The sequence below is a fragment of the Siniperca chuatsi genome, linkage group LG5, assembly GCF_020085105.1.
Source record: "Siniperca chuatsi isolate FFG_IHB_CAS linkage group LG5, ASM2008510v1, whole genome shotgun sequence".
NCBI classification, from domain to species: domain Eukaryota; kingdom Metazoa; phylum Chordata; class Actinopteri; order Centrarchiformes; family Sinipercidae; genus Siniperca; species Siniperca chuatsi.
In genome coordinates, this window is record NC_058046.1 from 31609098 (window position 1) to 31627162 (window position 18065).

Genomic DNA, 18065 nt, shown 5'->3' on the forward strand with positions numbered 1-18065 from the left:
CCTCAACATCAACTTGATCTTTTAAGACAACCTGCACAAGTCTTTTCGAGAGACCGCAGAAAATGAATTAGATTGTGCTATTAAAGGCATTTTGGATCAGAAAACTGAAGATATTCATGAAAAGGCTAAAAAATATTCCATCGCCTTGCAGAGATTTCTCACAATTGTAAAGCAGGGAGAACGGGATAAGAAACGCTAACTTTGTCTATCCCAGTCGAGGAGGATGTTCGTGGTTCAGAACAGGCCAACATGGCGGCTCAAGAAAGAAAAGACTCTGTGATTGAGGAAATTTTTAAAAACATTCCAAAAAACAGCAAGAATAAGGCACGACATATTTTGGACAAAATGTCAGCCTCAAAGAACATTACTTCATGAACTAAACAAGGAGAATTTGTATTTAATGGGAATATTATGAAAGGCTTGCATGTGTATGATTTGATAAGAAGCGTGACTGCTGCTCACAATGTGTCTGACAGTCATCGGCCTACAGGATGGAACGAATACTTACAATCATTGGCTATGTTGAATGTTCCTTTATCAGTTGTACCAAATCATCAAGTCAAGAGAAAAATCGAAGAGTTTAAGAGAACGACGTCTGACGCCCCTACTCCTCTTATTAGCAGAAGGAAACAGCAAATTGAAAAACAAATTGAAACAAACCTTTTATCTCCTGAAACACGTGTGAATGACTGGATACATTTTTAAATGTATATCTTTGATTATTTTTAAATAAAAGACAAAGAAGCAGACATTTATCATTGTAGAGTTGTTTATTTAGATCTACAAGGCAATAACAAAACTTATTGTACATGTATATGTTTACATTTTATTTAAAATATTTTTCAATAATTATGCAGTATATAATGTTGCTTTACACATATTTAAAAGAATCCTCTGATTGTACACTTTGGACGCATTTAAAAAAATGATTTTTAACACATGCAATCGAGGGGCGTTTTTTTTCACAAATTTACAAACCATAAAATCATTTTCATACAAAATATTAGTATATTTCATCATATCATACGATAACCCATTATCCATATGATACAGAAAAAAAAATACAATGTTGACCACACACAGCAGATCACACATCTTGTACCTGTTTTACAGAACGTTGCATAAACTCACAATTTCTATTAAGGAAGCCAGAAAATTATTCTGGAAAATGTGAGTATGTAGGCGGATTCCCAAAACTGTCAAAGAATAATCCCATACCCGGCTTATTGACGTAAATAGCGACCCAATGCTGGCCGCTCAAGTAAGAAGGTATTAGACTTTGTTTCTAATCAAGAATTTCCGACAATTTTACTGTATTCATATTACAATTATTTCAAATTAGAAAAAGTCAATGAGAACTTGACGCCTTGATGATATCTCAATTATAGAATCAAATGTAGCATAGATAACTGCATTTATTGTTCGCTGAAGAGGATTTCTAAACCGAGCCTCTAATCTGACATTCCCGTTTTTTATGAGACAGGGGCCAGGTTAAAGCAAAACAAACATTATCCTCTACAGAATTCATCACGGGTAATGGATGCAGCGTTGTTTTTAAGATACTTTCCAGTTGTTGAATATAACTGGTGATATTCCCTAATGGCATTACTCCTAGCAAAATTAGGTTGAAAAGGCTTTGAGGGCTATTGCTGTCCATCAACATATAAACATAAAAACTCTATATCATAATGATTAAATGTAAACGGATTACGTGCATAACTACCTGTGAAGGCATCATGATCTACAAATCCTACAACAATAAATGTAGGTATCTGTCCCAAGAATATATTTTCTTGATTATAAACCTGAGTGCCTGTAGGAATGCTGACATTTGTGAGACATACTCTGTCGACAGGGTATTTCGCATTACTGTGCATTAGAGCCTTGGCATGAGCTAGTTTAACAGCAGGAGATACTGTGACCTTCTTTACAAACAGGCTTGCAGATAGAATATTGACTTGAAAGTCATCTACAGTGTTATGCATTAAACAAAATTTGTTTTTAGCTCTTATAAATTTTATCTTAATATCAACACCATTTATCATTAACTTGTCTTGAAAAAACAAATCAGAATGTAAAGGTGCAATTACCTCTACCACACGGCCTCCTTCTGTATACCCCATTCTCTTAACAAGACCTTCGTTATCTCCTCCAACTGTCTCATCCTCCATATGTCCTGCAGTATCCATGCAGAATAGTCCAGATCCAAACTACGTCTGCAGAGTGTCCTTCCTATAATTTAAAAGACATTCTATAAAACATAAGATAAGGATAGGTGTTTGACGACTCTGTTATGAGCCCATCCCCCAGCGAAATGTCCACTTGTGAAAATATTGTACAACCTGGGTAGTTGATAAATCCTACTTCATCTCCTTGTGCCAGATTTCCCCCGTTAGCTTTGGTAATCTTAACACGTGTATATAAAAAAGTCTTGTTCAGATCCAGATAGTCGGAACAAAAAATTCTATTGGCGTAGAGTCCAAAATGGCTGCTAGAGGGGGGATTTCGATGTAGGCACATTTATCGATACTTGTTTGTGTCAAAGGCACCATAAACAGATCTAATTCCGATTTAGCACATTCTTTCGACACATTATGTACCAAAGCCATTCCTGCTAGAATATATCTCTTGTCTTACCACGTTTTGCCGACTTGCTTCTCCTTGCTTGTGTATTCTTTCTTGTCTTAGTATCGCTCTTCTTATTTAATATTCGGCGACGCGTCTTTGATTGGGAACTCCCCCTTCATCCAGGCGGACGTTTTATTGCCATTATTCCTGACCCCTCTTACTGTTTGTTACTATGATGCATAACGTTGGTGATAACATAAGAAACAATGTTTTTAGCCGCTGTCTTTAAATGCGGTGCTGCGACGGTAAATCCTTTCTTGAGCTCATCAACCATTTCTGCAAAGCACCTGCAGCAATGTCTTGAATGTCGTACGTAGAAGGCGATACGATCCCAAGACAATCCAGTACATGTGCTTCTGCGTAAAAATTTCTCCCAGATGCCCTTTGATATAATGCAAGGGAAGTATGTCAGTGCATGAGTGAGATTGTCTGTACAATTCACCTGTATAAATACAATATACACAGTTTTCTTTTAGCTCTTTGTTGAAGAATTTTGTGTAAATAATAGGCTATTGTTGCCTCCATAATATTGTGAATAGTCGGATTAGATGGGGTATCATAATCAAAGTAGTCCAGAGTGTCCAAACAATCTGCATTAAACTGTGCCTCAGGTATCGTCTCCTTGTCTTTCTTCAGGAGAAAGAAATGTCAGATTTCTTTTCCCCAACTCTTTTCCGAGGTCATCCACCCAGGAGTTGTCGTTGCCATCATCTGGGGGTTTTGGAAAATAATTAGGATGTTATATGTTGGCGGCACATCACACCAGGCATAAGTCATCTCACAAAACATCTGTACAAAACATATGCTAATTTAGAACATTCAAAATATTCAACATTTACATTTTTTTTTTGCGTATCCTTCTGCACAAATGTTTAGAATGGCCCTGTAAACAGGAGAGAGGTTTGGAATATTTGAGTTTCATCAGGCCATGCTGGTCTGGGCAAAGGTGTGCATATGCCGGGATCTGCCCGCTCCGGTTTGTTCTCCTTATCATCCTCTGGAGTCTGCTCATTTATCAATGTCAAAAGGTTTTCTTTTGAGACCTTCAGAGCGCTTGTAAGTCTTAGACCATCTGAATAATGTGTCGACTGGACTACCACTGGACTACTAAACCAGTGGTAAACCATGTCTCCCATTCTTTAGATGTAATGGGGCAGAGTTTATCCGTGTCAGAGGTGCCCCTCCGAGCCGAGTATCCCGATACCTTAAAATCTTCCACATCCCATTCATACTGTGGAACCCGTGCCTTTTGATCCAGAAAATCAGTCAGGTTTTTAGAGGAGGACGTTTTCTTTCTAGGATAATAAGGAGATCAGCATCAGCAAGATTTATGGGTCGTTTTGAAGTCAAGAACCCTGAATGATTACCTGTATTCTGATGTTGACAGAATCAGTGCAAAAAGGAAAAGATGCCCGGCCGTTGTCCAGAAACAATGCAAAAATCTGTCCAAATGTAGCAACCGTCGACCCACACTCACTGTTTAGTATATGCTCTGTCCCCCACAACGACACTATATAGCTGCACCATGTCAAAAGCCACTCCCAAAACACTTACACCATTTTAACAACATCCGTGCCCCATATTAGGGGACAACAAATGGTCTTGGGGAGAGGTGTGAAAGGAAGGTGTGACCGGACATGTCCGCATCTCCCATCACTCAAGGACGCTCGTGCACCATAGATCATACGTGTGCACGTTAAGGTCATTGGGGGTACTGCGCATACACGAGAAGGTCATGCACGCCTCCGAGACAGGTCCCCCTTATATTCTGCTTTGACCAATATGTTGCTACATTTAAAAGTTTTACACTTGAATTGTAATTCCTGTTAATATTGAAGATTTTGCCGGAGCACGATTATTATTTTAATAATAAGAACAATTCAGTCAATTTATATCTATGTATTTATTTGTAACATTTTGTTTTACAAAGTTAAGAACGCAATGTTTAATTCAAGCCTGATGTTGCCTTACACATAAAAGAATGATCCCAGTCTCTTCCACACAGTGAGGCATACAGCTTATTAATTAACGCTAAACACCGGTATTGGATCGGTACTGAAAAAAAGTGGATTGTGCATCCCTATTAAAAAGGTTAACCAACAACCAATCATATACATACACATACATGTCGGACAATGGGGAATTGGGTACTCTTTTATTTTATTTATAAATTGTATTTTTAAAAATATATTTATAATCTCAATCAAGCACTTTGTAAGTATGCCACATTATATAAGCACATTTTGGGTTCCTCTTTTACAAGCTGCCCCTGCATTCCCCTTGCCTCTCTGCCAGTTTCGGAATGTGATTGGCCTGCCACGTGACCATATACCCAGCCCATCTATGCGTGGGTGCCCCACTGGCACTGGATATGTGTATGGATTTAAATGGTTTTCTTTGTGTAACCTTTTTAAATGTTTTGCTTCATTATGACCCTGATGAAGATTACAAGCCAAAATGCATTGGTCTGAAAATAAAGTTGTTCTTTATACTGTTAAGTGTTGCTGGAGTTTTGACCTCTTCAGACTTTTCCCCTTCTCCATGCAACTTAGTAGGTGAAGTTGTGCCTGAAATCCCTACTTTGCTTCTAGACAAAACTGAGTTTAGCCTGTGGTATCTTCCACATATCAGCCCAGCTTACAACTCTGCAACTCTGCCCTCCCAGGATGTCCAGCTGCCTTGCTGCCTGACTGACTGACTTGATTTTGTACTGTGCCTCCTCAGTCTTGGACCAGTTTTCCTGCCGGATTCCGCCAGCGGCCAGTCCTGCCTAACTAAATATATACTAAATATAACAAGACCAAACATGAAATGTATTTATTATATTATGCCTTATATGTCTTTTTGAGGACAGCAGCAGATGCATTATGTATTCAGCAGAACTGCATAAAAGATTAAAACTGTATGCAAGTGGGAAACAGTAAGTAGTGAAGTAGTGAAACATAAAATTAAAAAAAAAAAAAGTGCATTGCCAGCCGGGCAGCAGGCAAAGACCTAGACGTGCTGACCCCCAGCATCACAGACTGGTTCTAGGGATGTGGAACACTGGGGAAATATCAAAAATGAAGCAAAGAATTTCACAGATGAAAAAGTGAAAGTGTGCTTCAGGTGTGGACATAACAACCACTGTCTCTCTCACTCTTCTCTCTTACTATTATTCACTATTCAATGGGGCTTTACTGGCATGGGAAACAGATGTTAACATTGCCAAAGCAAGTGTGAAATAAAACATACATAAACAGAAGAAATGTGCTAATAAAATATATACAGATAAGTAAGATAATAATAATAAAAATTGTAGACTTGCAGTTAAAAAAGTACAAATACAAATAGCAAGATCTGCCCTGTCTCCTTCTCCTAGGAGTATTTTTATTTTTGAGAGCTCATTTAGCTCTTTGAAATCTGAGATTACAGAGTTGAACTTGTTAAAGTAAATGTTCCTTATTTCATTGACTGTTTTACATTGTAGGAGGAAGTGCATCTCTGTCACAACCTCACCTGTCCAACAGGTAAGACATATAACATATATAAGACATATTGTCTTTTAGTTTCTCCTTTCCAGTGTTCTAAATAAGTTTCTTTACATTGCGTTATAATTTGGTTTACTCTGATTGGTGTTTGGAAAGCAGTGTTGTTGTGAGACTGATCAGAGTGTGTCTGAGAGGGGGCAGTTAATCTCAGGACCAACTGACATAGGGGACTCTTTTCTGGGCTCAGCTCTTGGGTTTGGAGGGCTTTGGGATGGAGGGTGTCTCGGGGGCTGGATTTAAGGTGAACATCTCTCTCTCTCTCTCTGGCAGCGGCGGATGGCCGCCCACCCTGAGTCTGGTTCTGCTCGAGGTTTCTGCCTCTTAAAGGAAGTTTTTCCTTGCCACTGTGGCCAAATGCTTGCTCATGGTGGGATTTGTTGGGTCTCTGTCTAGACCTGCTCTATAGGAAAAGCGCAATGAGATAACTTCTGTTATGAATTGGTCGCCGACCTTCCGTTTGGTGGATGACCCTGTAGATTTACAAGCTATAACATCCTGATCCAGAGATCCGCAGAGAGAGAGTGAAGCTGCCGCACACTGACTGCCTGCGCACAGCGCAAGAGGAGAGGGAGAGACACACTGTTGGCAGAAGAGCCGCAGCACGCATGGGAATGAAGTACAATATAATATATTTGAATATGTTTCTTGCCTTTCACCTGATGATCTGAATAAGTCGCTAAATCTAGTGACAAAGTTGCCAAGTTGGCAACATTGTTTCTGACAGGTTTCAGCTCTTATTTTGAAAGGCTTATTGAAGAGTCGTGACGTCACGTAGCAAGCAATACCCTGATTGGCTGACTACATTTGTGGCTCTATTCACACTCTCCATGGTAAAACAGTTAAAATGATTTGTAGACAAATACGAAGCGATCCGCAAACACAGATTTCACACATGAATGCTGAGCATTGTACGGAATTTGTACGCATGTCTTGAAACAGTGGTTTGAAAATATAAGTTAGACTGTGCTTGTTTGCAAATAATGAAGAGTGCATTTGTAGAAATTGCAATTTGTAAAACAACGAAACAGTTAACGTCCCAGTCAAAATTCTGAAAACAAATACGAAACAATCTACAAAGAGAATATGACCCACAGCGCAGACAAATCCTTTCGCATTCATTCAAATTCTGAGTTTTAAAATACAAGTCACTGATTTCTGTTTGTGGGTCATGATGTGTTTGTTTGTGGATTTCGAATCTAAGGAATCTGTGTTTACAAATGATTTGCGACTCTCAGTCTGTGCTCCGATATTGACACAGATTTCCCTCCATACGGTTGTGCGCAGGCAGGCAGAACTCGCGCCGGAAAGCCAGTTAGCTTTCCGCTTCCTGTCCAGAGATCCGCTCTGCTACATCACATCATGTAAGCATTAACAGCTTGAAAAGAACATGCTAAAACGTGTCTTTGCGTACGAGTTTTGTGTTTTATTAGAAGAACATGTCGGTGTTTTACTGCACAGCTATTAAGTTACAGTGCACTGGCTAAAGAAAGTTAATGTCATCTACATAACGAGACAGCATACATGTGCAACGGGGCTTCAACTCTGCTAACGTTAGCTACCGTGGCTAAGCTATCCAGATAGCGTTTAGCTTGCTAGCTAACGTCCATGCCCGTATACAAGAACAGTCTTCTTACAGCAACCAGTCGATCAAACACGTTGTATGACGAAGTGTTACTGAGGTAGCGAGATGAGATGTCGTTCCAAGTTGATCCTGTCTGAAGTCAAACGTAGAAAAATATCCGCGGAATGCAAATCGAAGCGCTAAAACGCTGCTTTGCCAATAATCAAACGAAGGCTCATAGAGGCAAATATGCAAAGTGTTTTTATGCATCGCCCAATCCTAAACCTGTGTAAACTGCGCAGACTAAATAACCCTTCCGCCGCAGATGCGGAACCAACGTTGCGGTCCTACATACAGCTCGCCCCGGCTGTGCATTACAGTGGCAACCTTCGCTTTCTTAGAAACATAATTAGCAGGCGATGGTTGCTAAACTCACCATGTCTCACGGCACTTAGCGCAGTTTTGTAGGTGACGTTATTTCCTTAACCCTCGAAGAGCCCTCTAACCGCCTGGATGAAAAAGTATTCCGATAAAAAGACTTGAAACCCGTTTTCCGGTCCTGTCCAGCTAAGAGTGAAACATCGCCAGTCATTAGTCAGGACCGGGCGGTCAGGGCTGTCGCACCGGAGCACCGCCCGGGCGGTCAGGGCTGTCGCACCGGAGCAGCGCCCGGGCGGTCAGGGCTGTCGCACCGGAGCAGCGCCCGGGCGGTCAGGGCTGTCGCACCGGAGCAGCGCCCGGGCGGTCAGGGCTGTCGCACCGGAGCAGCGCCCGGGCTAACGCTCAGCTCTGCCCTCACTGCGTGTCTTCCTGTAGGGGTTTTCTGGTTTCCAACAAGAGTTGTTACTGTATAGAAATCGAATTGTACAATTTGGACATGATTTAATTCTGTGGGGTGATTTCAATACTGCATGCACCCATCAGGTAACACTGATGGGTGCATGCAGTATTGAACCCATCAGCAACAGTAACACAGCCCCAGTGTTCAGCACACTCCTGCCTTCAGAGACTTTTAGTTTCATCAGCTCCAGCACAGTTTGAGACTGAGTTCTTTGTCACAAGTGGGAAAGGATTTTTCGAAACTGATAGATGCTAACATCCTGTAACATTTGGGAACCGCTACCATGACACAAAAAACCAAAAACCACTACAAGAGCGAGACCCTCATTGAACTGGTTTCTGTCTGATTTTAATTGCAGTCAGTTTTAAGTGAAGTGACCTATTTACTCACTGCCTTGCAGACATCCGTCCCTTACTGAAACAGCATAGTAGGCATACTGTCTGAGTAAATAATGTATTTAGAAATAGAATAATAAGATAAACAAAACTAATATAAATAGTTTAAACCAGTCAGTCTAATATCCTTGTCTATTAGAGAAATACATCCTGTATTTTTCCAGTGTGTAAAATGCTGTACAGACTGACACATTTTATTGCCAAAAAGCATGGCAAATATTTTATTACCTACCTGCACACATGCTCATATTTACTTCGACAGAGTTATTAGTGTCTGTAATGATTCCTCCTTTCCATACTGGCTGTAAACAGATCCCTTCACAGTGCAGGTGGATAGACAAATGCTCCTTTTAAGGATTACATTTGTAGTGTGCACACTAGTATTTTGTAATATGTTCTGTTTAAATTACACAGACTGAAAAATGTGAAAGTTAATTTGAAAGAGAGGTTTCGTGTGCAGTAATGCCCAAAGACTGTCAGTCTCCGCGGAGTGAGTCTAGAATAAACCTGTCACTGAATACTCTTTTAAATGAACACGTGGTGGTTTTGCACTGAAATAAAGGTCTGATATTTGATCCCTGTCTCAGCAGAATGCCAAAATCAAAGGAAGTGCTGTCTTCCACATCTGGAAGTGACTCCGACAGTGAAGTAGAGACCAAGGTTTGTGCTTTAATACGAACTTCAGATTTGTTTACTTTATCCATGTGCTTATAATACGTCTTGGCATCAAAATTGAAGCACTGAAAGGAGATAATATTTTGAGATAGACAGGCAATGTTAGGCGACTGAGAGTTTATGCACTTCAAGGCTAGATGGCAGGAAACTCTCCCGAAGCTCACCAGTAAAAAATATGAGCAGCTGTTTTAGAATAGATCTGGTTCTTTGATTATTAAAAAGTCAAAGGTACAAGCCTGTGGACATAAATACTAAAGGAGTGATGTCAACTACGAGTAGGGATGGGTATAGCTAGGAATTTATTGATACTGTTACTGCTTCTGCTTTAGTGGTAGAGCGGGTCATCCACCAATCGGAAGGTCGGTGGTTCGATCCCGGCTTCCCCCAGCCCACATGTCGAAGTGTGCTTGGGCAAGACACTGAACCCCAAATAGCTGATGAGCAGTTGCCATCAGTGTGTGAATGTGATATGTTGTTGAAGCGCTTTGAGTAGTCAAAAAGACTAGAAAGGCGCTATATAAGTACAGTCCATTTACCATGCTTCTTGGTACTGATAAATAAAAATGTTGCCTTATGCTCAAGTGCTCCCTTTGATGCTTTTCTTCATATAATTTTCTCCCAGTCTACTGATACTGGCTGTGCTTTACTATTCTTTACTATTCCACTCTATGTATACCAGTTAACCCTGGAGTGGATGGTAAGGATATGATGGGGGGCAAGAATTTGAAAAGTATTTGTACATTTGTCTAGGCAAAAAGAAAGAAGTCAAGTGCACCGGAGAAACCAGCCAAAAAACCAAAGAGCGGAGAGAGTTCCAAGCCAGGTGGCTCATCCAAGGGCAGCAGTAATAGTGATGACAACATGTTCCAGGTGGGTATCACAGGTATACTGTAGTTTCAGCTGTTTAAACTCTCCAGAAATTGCATCCATTGTGTACTTTTAACAATTATTTTTTATTCAGCAGATCAATTTTGAAAGTAGGTGCTAGATCTGAGTATGTAAAATTCAAGTTCATGAAGTTGAATTATTCATGAAGCAGATTATCAGATCAAATAAGGTTTTAATTCCGTTGTAATTCACTATTACACAAACTCCTTATATATGCAATACATAAAATATTCTTTACTGTTGCAAAGAATATTTTATGTTAATACCTTCAATATTGTACCTTCATTTTTTTTGTGTGGATTTAGGTATTGTTGAGTATTCGTTCGTATTGTAAAGGACATAAAATGTATTGATCCCAAAAATATTTTGTGTAGAAAAGTCAAGTCCAGTTGACAGTTTACTTCTTACAGATTGGAAAGATGAGATATGTCAGCGTCAGGGACTTCAAAGGTAAAGTCCTTATTGACATCAGAGAGTACTGGATGAACCAAGATGGGGAGATGAAGCCGGGGAAAAAAGGTAATCACATCAATAAGCTCTGCATATGTTATAGATACTGTATGTTTTAATGATAAGTTTCAATTATATACATAGGGTACATATTTATCTGAGAAACTGGAAAGATGCATGCATGTTTGATATTTTTAGTGGTTTGCGGTTGTGGTGTAAGGAACAGTTTGAAACTCTGTTTTACATTTCTTGTAGGTATCTCCCTGAATCCTGAACAGTGGAACCAACTGAAGGACCAGATTTCAGAAATTGATGATGCGATTAAGAGAATATAAGCATTCCGTTCAATGTTAACTGTTGAACTAATTGAACATGTTGGCTAATCAGTTTTGTAAAAAGCCTGGGATTGTTTTCTAATGGACTTTAATTTGTAGTTGTATAGATCTAGTGTCGTCTGCATACTCTGGTTTTCTGTGTGAAACTTGTTTTTGATCTGTTGTAGTAAAGGTATGGGTGGATGAGTAGGTGGTTGATCATTACAGTTGGTGGGTAGGGTGCATCAATACAGCTTTTGTATTGAATAATAAAAACAAGGCACTAGCTTAATATCGTTGTTCAGTTAATGTGTAAGTTCATGTTCACAGTTTGAATATCAAGTAAATATATATCATAAGATTTTGTTTCATCGGACCTTTGTAATATGTAGCACCCAGTATCAGTGCTCTTCATTTCTGAAAGCCGAGCCCAATCTGTCATGTTGTACCTGCAGGTGATTAGCTTCATGGTGAACCATGGGTTATGTTTTGAAAATAAATGATTCTATTAAACAAACTGGCATATTAAATTATTGAAAGCATTGTATTACACTTGCATTACCTAAGCAGGTTTGTAGAAATTATAAACCAGCTCTGTCATAAAGACTGAGTTGTGGACCAGTGAATATGAGGCTTGTGTGGCCGTAGTGTGTAAGTAAATAGCTGTGTACATGTAAAAATACAGATAGGCCTATGTATAAGTGAAGTATTTATTTGTATTTATTTAACCAGGTATGTCCCATTGAGATCAGAACCCTCTATTGCAAGGGAGACCCGACATAGATGGCACAAAAACCTGCAGACAAAACTATACAAAATCAGCTTATTTTTAAATATTTTTTATTTTAATTGTGTTTCATAAAGGAAGTTTAAATAAGTTACCATGGATACTAACTCGTGTAGACTAGCTTTCAAGTTTAGCTTCACTTCATATGGAGGATACTTTTGGTTGTAATTCAAATTAAAAGTCCTGATAGTAAATTAAAAGAGATCAAATTAAAAATATTATTTTACTACACAACTAGGAATAATCAGGTGATAATTAAACTTAAAAAGGAAAATGACAATGAAAAAAGTGAAATTTAAAAGAAAAGGGTAAACATAAAATATGAATCTCTAAATGGGAAATTGAAAAGCTTAAATAGAAAAAACAAAATACGTTTTTTTGTGCATTTGACCTTTGACTAAATTTCGCTAAAATTTTCTTTTTCATTTGCCATTAGGCATTTGTCATTTTGTATTTGACATTTGGCTTTTCAAGCTATATGTAAATGAGGAGGTGCGGCCCAAAGGCTGGGGGGAGTCTTTGAAACGGCTGGGGCGCAGAGGCTCCTTGTGGACAGCAGGGGGAGCTGCCTGCTAAAGCGCCCAGCTCAATGAAAACAGAGAAAACAGCAAGTATAGTGAGCAGGGACGGAGGGAGGACTATTATTTATAAGGCATTAAGGCGTGTATGGAGGGTTTTAAGGGCCAAAACTAAATATATAAATAGTTATATAATTAAATGCTTAAAAATGTATAAATATATAATAAAATGCTTAAATACATAATTATATAATAAAATGCTTAAATAAATACAAAATAATTATGTAATTTAATGCTTAATTGTCCCCATAAAATCACAAATTAAATTAAACATTAAATATATAAATGTTCCATTTATTTGTGCATTTATTTATTCATATATTTAGACATTTATATATTTATTAATTTGTATATTAAGTTATGTATTTACTTTTTCATTTATTAACACATTTATTTATCTATTTGTAATTTTTTTTATTTATTTATTTATATATACTTTCATTTATCCCTAGTGTAAGTTGCTGCAGCGAAATAAATAAATGTGCCAACTTCATCCATCAAAAGTCAGGGGGCGGACTCTGCCCTGTGATTGGTGGTTGAACTTGATTCGCGGTGCCGATCTCGAAGAGCAACTTGCAGGTTGGAGACCCCAGTGAATGAAAGTGTAGGGAAATTATGTAAAAACTAGATTTTCCAAAAAATAAAAGTATAAGTTAATTTTTTTTGTCCAAGAGACCAGGAACAGACAAGGATTATTTATATATACATATATACATATAAACGAAATAGAGAGAGAAATAAATAACCTGTTATTCTGTTGAATTGTCAGATTTTCTCTACAATTAAAATAAAAAGCCTTGTGGACCAAGGTAATGAAGTCCATACTGATGCTGAGTGTTCAGCAGGTATCTAAACACAAAAATCACTGCTTTTAAATCATCTATACGCAAAGTTGATATCCAGAAAAAGGGGGTATTTACAAAGCTTTATATGGCCTCATTTGGGTGACTGTATAACATTTTATATATATATATAGGTATAAATATATATATATATATATATAGGTATAAATATAAATAATAAACTATTAATATATTCTAATTTACTGATTGCAATTAAGACAATAAGGCACATTCAATACAAACGTAAACTAAGAGTTAGAACTAACACCACAAGATTGGAACTTTTGAAAATATGTATGTGGTTGTACCAAATGTACTGTATATGGTCAAAAGAAATATATACCAATTGACCCATTTAAAACTAGAAAGCACTCAGAGAGCATACATCCAACTAAAGCTGTACAATCCTCAATATTTTATTAAAAGAAAATATTATAAATATTAATTAGTATCTGGCTTTACATAAAAATACACACAGACCATTTGAAACTCATGATATTTTTTAGTAAATTAATCTTTTTCCCTTAAAAAAATATAATACACTATAATACAGGTCAGAAAATAAATGAAGTACCAAGTGGGTATAAGTATAAAATAAAATAAGTGTGAAGTACAAAGTGGGTTTACCGGTTGATGATAATAATACGGTATAAGGTAATAGCGCATGAACTGTCAAGTTAAGTGTAGCTTATTAAGATTATAATGACACGGAGGATATTGCACAGCAGTAATAGAGGTATGAGTAATATCAATATCAATAAATAGGGAATTTTAAACTGAAATATTGCACAGGAGTATTAACACAGAATATTGCACAATTATTCAAGTATTGCAGAGATGTAATGATCAATGTCCAGTTTAGTGACTTCGGGTCATACAGACTGACACTTAGAGGGAGGAGTTAAAGAGTCTGATGGCCACAGGCAGGAATGACTTCCTGTGGCGCTCTGTGGTGCATTTTGGGGGGATGAGTCTTCCGCTGAAGGTGCTCCTTTGTTTGACCAGCACGTCATGGAGCGGGTGGGAGACGCTGTCCAAGATGGCATGTAGTTTGGCCAGCATCCTCCTCTCTGACACCACCGACAGAGAGTCCAGCTCCACCCCCACAATGCCACTGGCCTTATGGATCAGTTTGTTGAGCCTGTTAGCGTCCGCTACCTTCAACCTGCTGCCCCAGCATGCAACAGCATACAGGATAGCACTGGCCACCACGGACTCATAAAACATCCTCAGCATTGTCCGGCAGATGTTGAAGGACCTCAGCCTCCTCAGAAAATAGAGGTGGCTCTGGCCCTTCCTGTAAACAGCCTGAGTGTTCTTAGCCCAGTCCAGTTTATTGTCCATGTGTACTCCCAGGTACTTGTACTCCTCTACAATGTCCACACTGACCCCCTGGATGGAAACCGGGGTCACTGGTGCCTTGGCCCTCCGTAGATTCACAACCAGCTCCTTAGACTTTGTCGCATTGAGCTTCAGATGGTTCTGCTCACACCATGAGACAAAGTTCCCCACCACAGCCCTGTACTCAGACTCATCACCACTGCTGATACATCCCACCACAGCAGAGTCATCAGAAACCTTCTGAAGGTGGCAGGACTCTGTGTGGTAGCTGAAGTCCGTGGTGTAGATGGTGAAGAGGAAGGGAGAGAGGACAGTCCCCTGAGGGCCCTAATTTTGACTTTATCCAGTACACAGTCCATGAAAGCAGCTCAGAAAAGCTGGGCTTATTGTGAAAAGTTCGGCTTGAATGAGCCTAACAAACCAAACCAGGTGTAATTTTTTTCATAAAGCTAACTTTTTGGCTTATTTAAATCTATTTTTACCATGGTGATGACATTGCATGCAGATGAGGCAGCCAGTAGCTCCCTCAAACTTTGCTACATTTTTGTTTTAATTTGTTACTTTTTCGCCGTTATTACTGAAGCACATATTACCTATAAAAGCATGAAATACACTCATCAGCGTCAGAAAAGGAAGTGCAGGGATTGGATTAAGTACAGCGGACCATGAGATGATCACTGCTCACAACGTCTTCCTACCATCCAGCCAGATCAGCTAGACCAAACGTCACTGCAAGCGGTGCGATTGCCCCAGGAAGAGACGGAAGATAATCGGGCTAAGAGCTAAGCTAACCCAACTTGGCTACTCCACTACTCAGCCTACTTCTGGCTAATGTCTTCGTCGCAGGAAAATAAAATAAGACTCAGGCTAACTCAGCAACTGGAAATCAGAGACTGTTGTGCTCTAGTGCTATTGCACTCGACGGGCGGACCATGTTCCGTGCCGACAGAACACAAGACTCCGTTAAGAAGAGGGGAAGCGGACTCTGGGTTTACATCAATGATGCTTGGTGCTCAAACGTAGGCAAAGTTGATGGACAATGTTCCCCAGATGTCAAGTTTTTAATGTTAAGATGCTGACCATACTACCTGCCCAGAGAGTTCACCAGTGTTTCTGTTGCTGCTGTTTATATTCCTCCAGACACAAATTCAAAAAATGCACTACAGGAACAGTTCCCTTTTTTGAATTTGCGTCAATAACAATAATAATAATAATATCTTTATTTATATAGCACTTATCAAAACAAGTTACAAAGTGCTTCACATAGCAAGCAACGAACACATAAAACATAACATATAAACATATAAAAACAGCAGTAATAGAATAAAAATATTAAACCACATTTCGGCATCGGACAATGTACAGTCAAGTTACAACAACTTCCTGTTTCATGGCGAATAATGAGCCATCATGGCTACGGCGTTTGATGAAAACTCACAAGCTTCACTACTAAGCATCATCAGGTTTGGGTCTGGTTATAGGGCCAGTTTTATTAGGAAATACAAAAATAACAATAACACCAATTAATAGAAGCTCAACAGAGCTGGCCAGCCCCTATTAATGGAGATATGGTAGTGGCATGAGGCAAATAACAGAACAGCTACAACAGTCTAATGAATTCAGAAAAGTATGGTTAGTGCAGCCTTTAAAATCAGGAAACAAACACGTAAAAGACAAGACTTATGCCATAATTCTCATTATACTTTGTTCATACTAGACTGTACTACAAGACACAATTCTCAAAAGTAGGCTCATATGTATTTAAATATAAATGTAAAACATGTACATTGTGATAAACTATTCAACAGTAAACTATATAGTTGCACAGAAAAGTTTAGATGGAGATGAAAATCAGAAGAGTCCAGCGTCGTCCAGCAGCAGTAGAATGCAGTGTTGATGGTGGCTTGGAGTCCAGTGATGGTAACAGGACAGGAGAGATGAGGCCAAGGTGCTGCTGAGGTGACGGAGAGAAAGAAAGGGATGAAAGGGTCAGCGATATCTCGGAGAAAATCCACAAGTCACATCATTCCCATAATCATAGAGTAGAAACACACTAGAGACATCATGGCTTACAAAGCATTTAACTTTTAAATTAGTGTGTTGGGATTTACAATGGTTAAAGGGGCACCAAATTGTGTAGATGCAATCAATTCAATTTGGCTATCAAGATTATCAAAGATAGATAAATAATAACTTTAATGAATAAAGTCCTTGGGGGCACCACTCTTCTTAAAGAAAAGAACTTATAGCCAATCAATTGATTGAGTCTCATATAATATACTAAACTATCAATTTGGAACTCAGATTAATAATTAAATGAATAAATATAACCAGAATTACCATCAATAGCTTGTAGGTTGAAGGATTTGGAGTTCAACACAAGAGGTTGGCAAACTATTCACTCTTGTGCAACATTAAAGAAACCAGCATAATTATACACACGCATTTATTAAACGATAAACAAAGCGTAAACACACAAACACACACACAAATATGAAGTCTAACCCAAAATGCACTAAACTACAGAACAAAAGGTGTGTGTGTGTGTGTGTATGTGTGTGTGTGTGTGTGGCCAAAATGGCTGCTAGGTCCAAGATGGCGTCAAACAAAAGAAATCTAACTCAAAATGTCGGCTGAGCTGAGAAGTGCCATCATAATTAGACAAAGAAAGGAAATTCAAAAAGGATGGAAAAGCCATATATGTTAAAGAGTGTGGCTCTGTTAAATGCCAAATTGGAGTGTACGTGTGAACTGTATAGGATAAACAGTGCCAGGTTAGTAAGAGGATTGTTAGTTGCATGCAAGATCCTAGGTCTGTGTGAACATCACTAACATCACTTAACATGTGGCTACCAAATAACCTAACCTAACCTAACCTACTCCATAACACAACAATAAAACTCAATGAACCAAATCAATACATATACCTTCACAAAAGTAGCACAGTCCTGTCCATAGCCAAGTACACTATTAAGCTATGTGAAGTTATATAATGCCCAGTTATAGGTTCAGTGGTTGCGTTACCAGTTTGTAATGGAAGAAGTTGCTTTGAAGTTTCTGTTATTATTTGGCGGTTCTGTTGGAATGAGCCAGGCAGGGAAGAATGTTGGTTCCAAAAAAAGAAAGTCCTTGCTGTGCAGTCCGTTTGTGCAGACGGAGGAACCGGTCGCTCTGTCTGTTGTTCTCCTTACAGTTAGATTGCTGCTAACTTCCTTAGTTGCTTCTTAAAGTTAGC

General features: G+C 38.8%; 1 protein-coding gene and 1 long non-coding RNA gene across 4 annotated transcripts; one reads left to right on the forward strand and one right to left on the reverse strand.

Moving 5' to 3' along the window:
- Positions 1-751: 751 nt before the first annotated feature.
- Positions 752-9536, reverse strand: LOC122876563. 2 transcript variants are annotated; one of them, XR_006378091.1, is made up of 2 exons: positions 8156-9536; positions 752-3339 (listed from the first exon to the last, which is right to left on the reverse strand). It is a non-coding gene; the product is annotated as an uncharacterized LOC122876563 (long non-coding RNA). The 2 variants fall into 2 exon arrangements; XR_006378092.1 differs by having other exon boundaries at positions 7793-9536.
- sub1b (SUB1 regulator of transcription b) lies at positions 7431-11799 on the forward strand. Of its 2 annotated transcripts, none has more exons than XM_044197060.1 (5): positions 7431-7519; positions 9546-9615; positions 10381-10500; positions 10929-11037; positions 11224-11799. In XM_044197060.1, the coding sequence occupies exons 2-5, from the start codon at positions 9547-9549 to the stop codon at positions 11301-11303; spliced, it is 378 nt and encodes a 125-aa protein (XP_044052995.1). In that variant the 5' UTR covers positions 7431-7519; position 9546; the 3' UTR covers positions 11304-11799. The 2 variants fall into 2 exon arrangements, with proteins under 2 accessions (XP_044052995.1, XP_044052997.1); XM_044197062.1 differs by having other exon boundaries at positions 7443-7519; positions 9543-9615.
- Positions 11800-18065: the final 6266 nt, after the last annotated feature.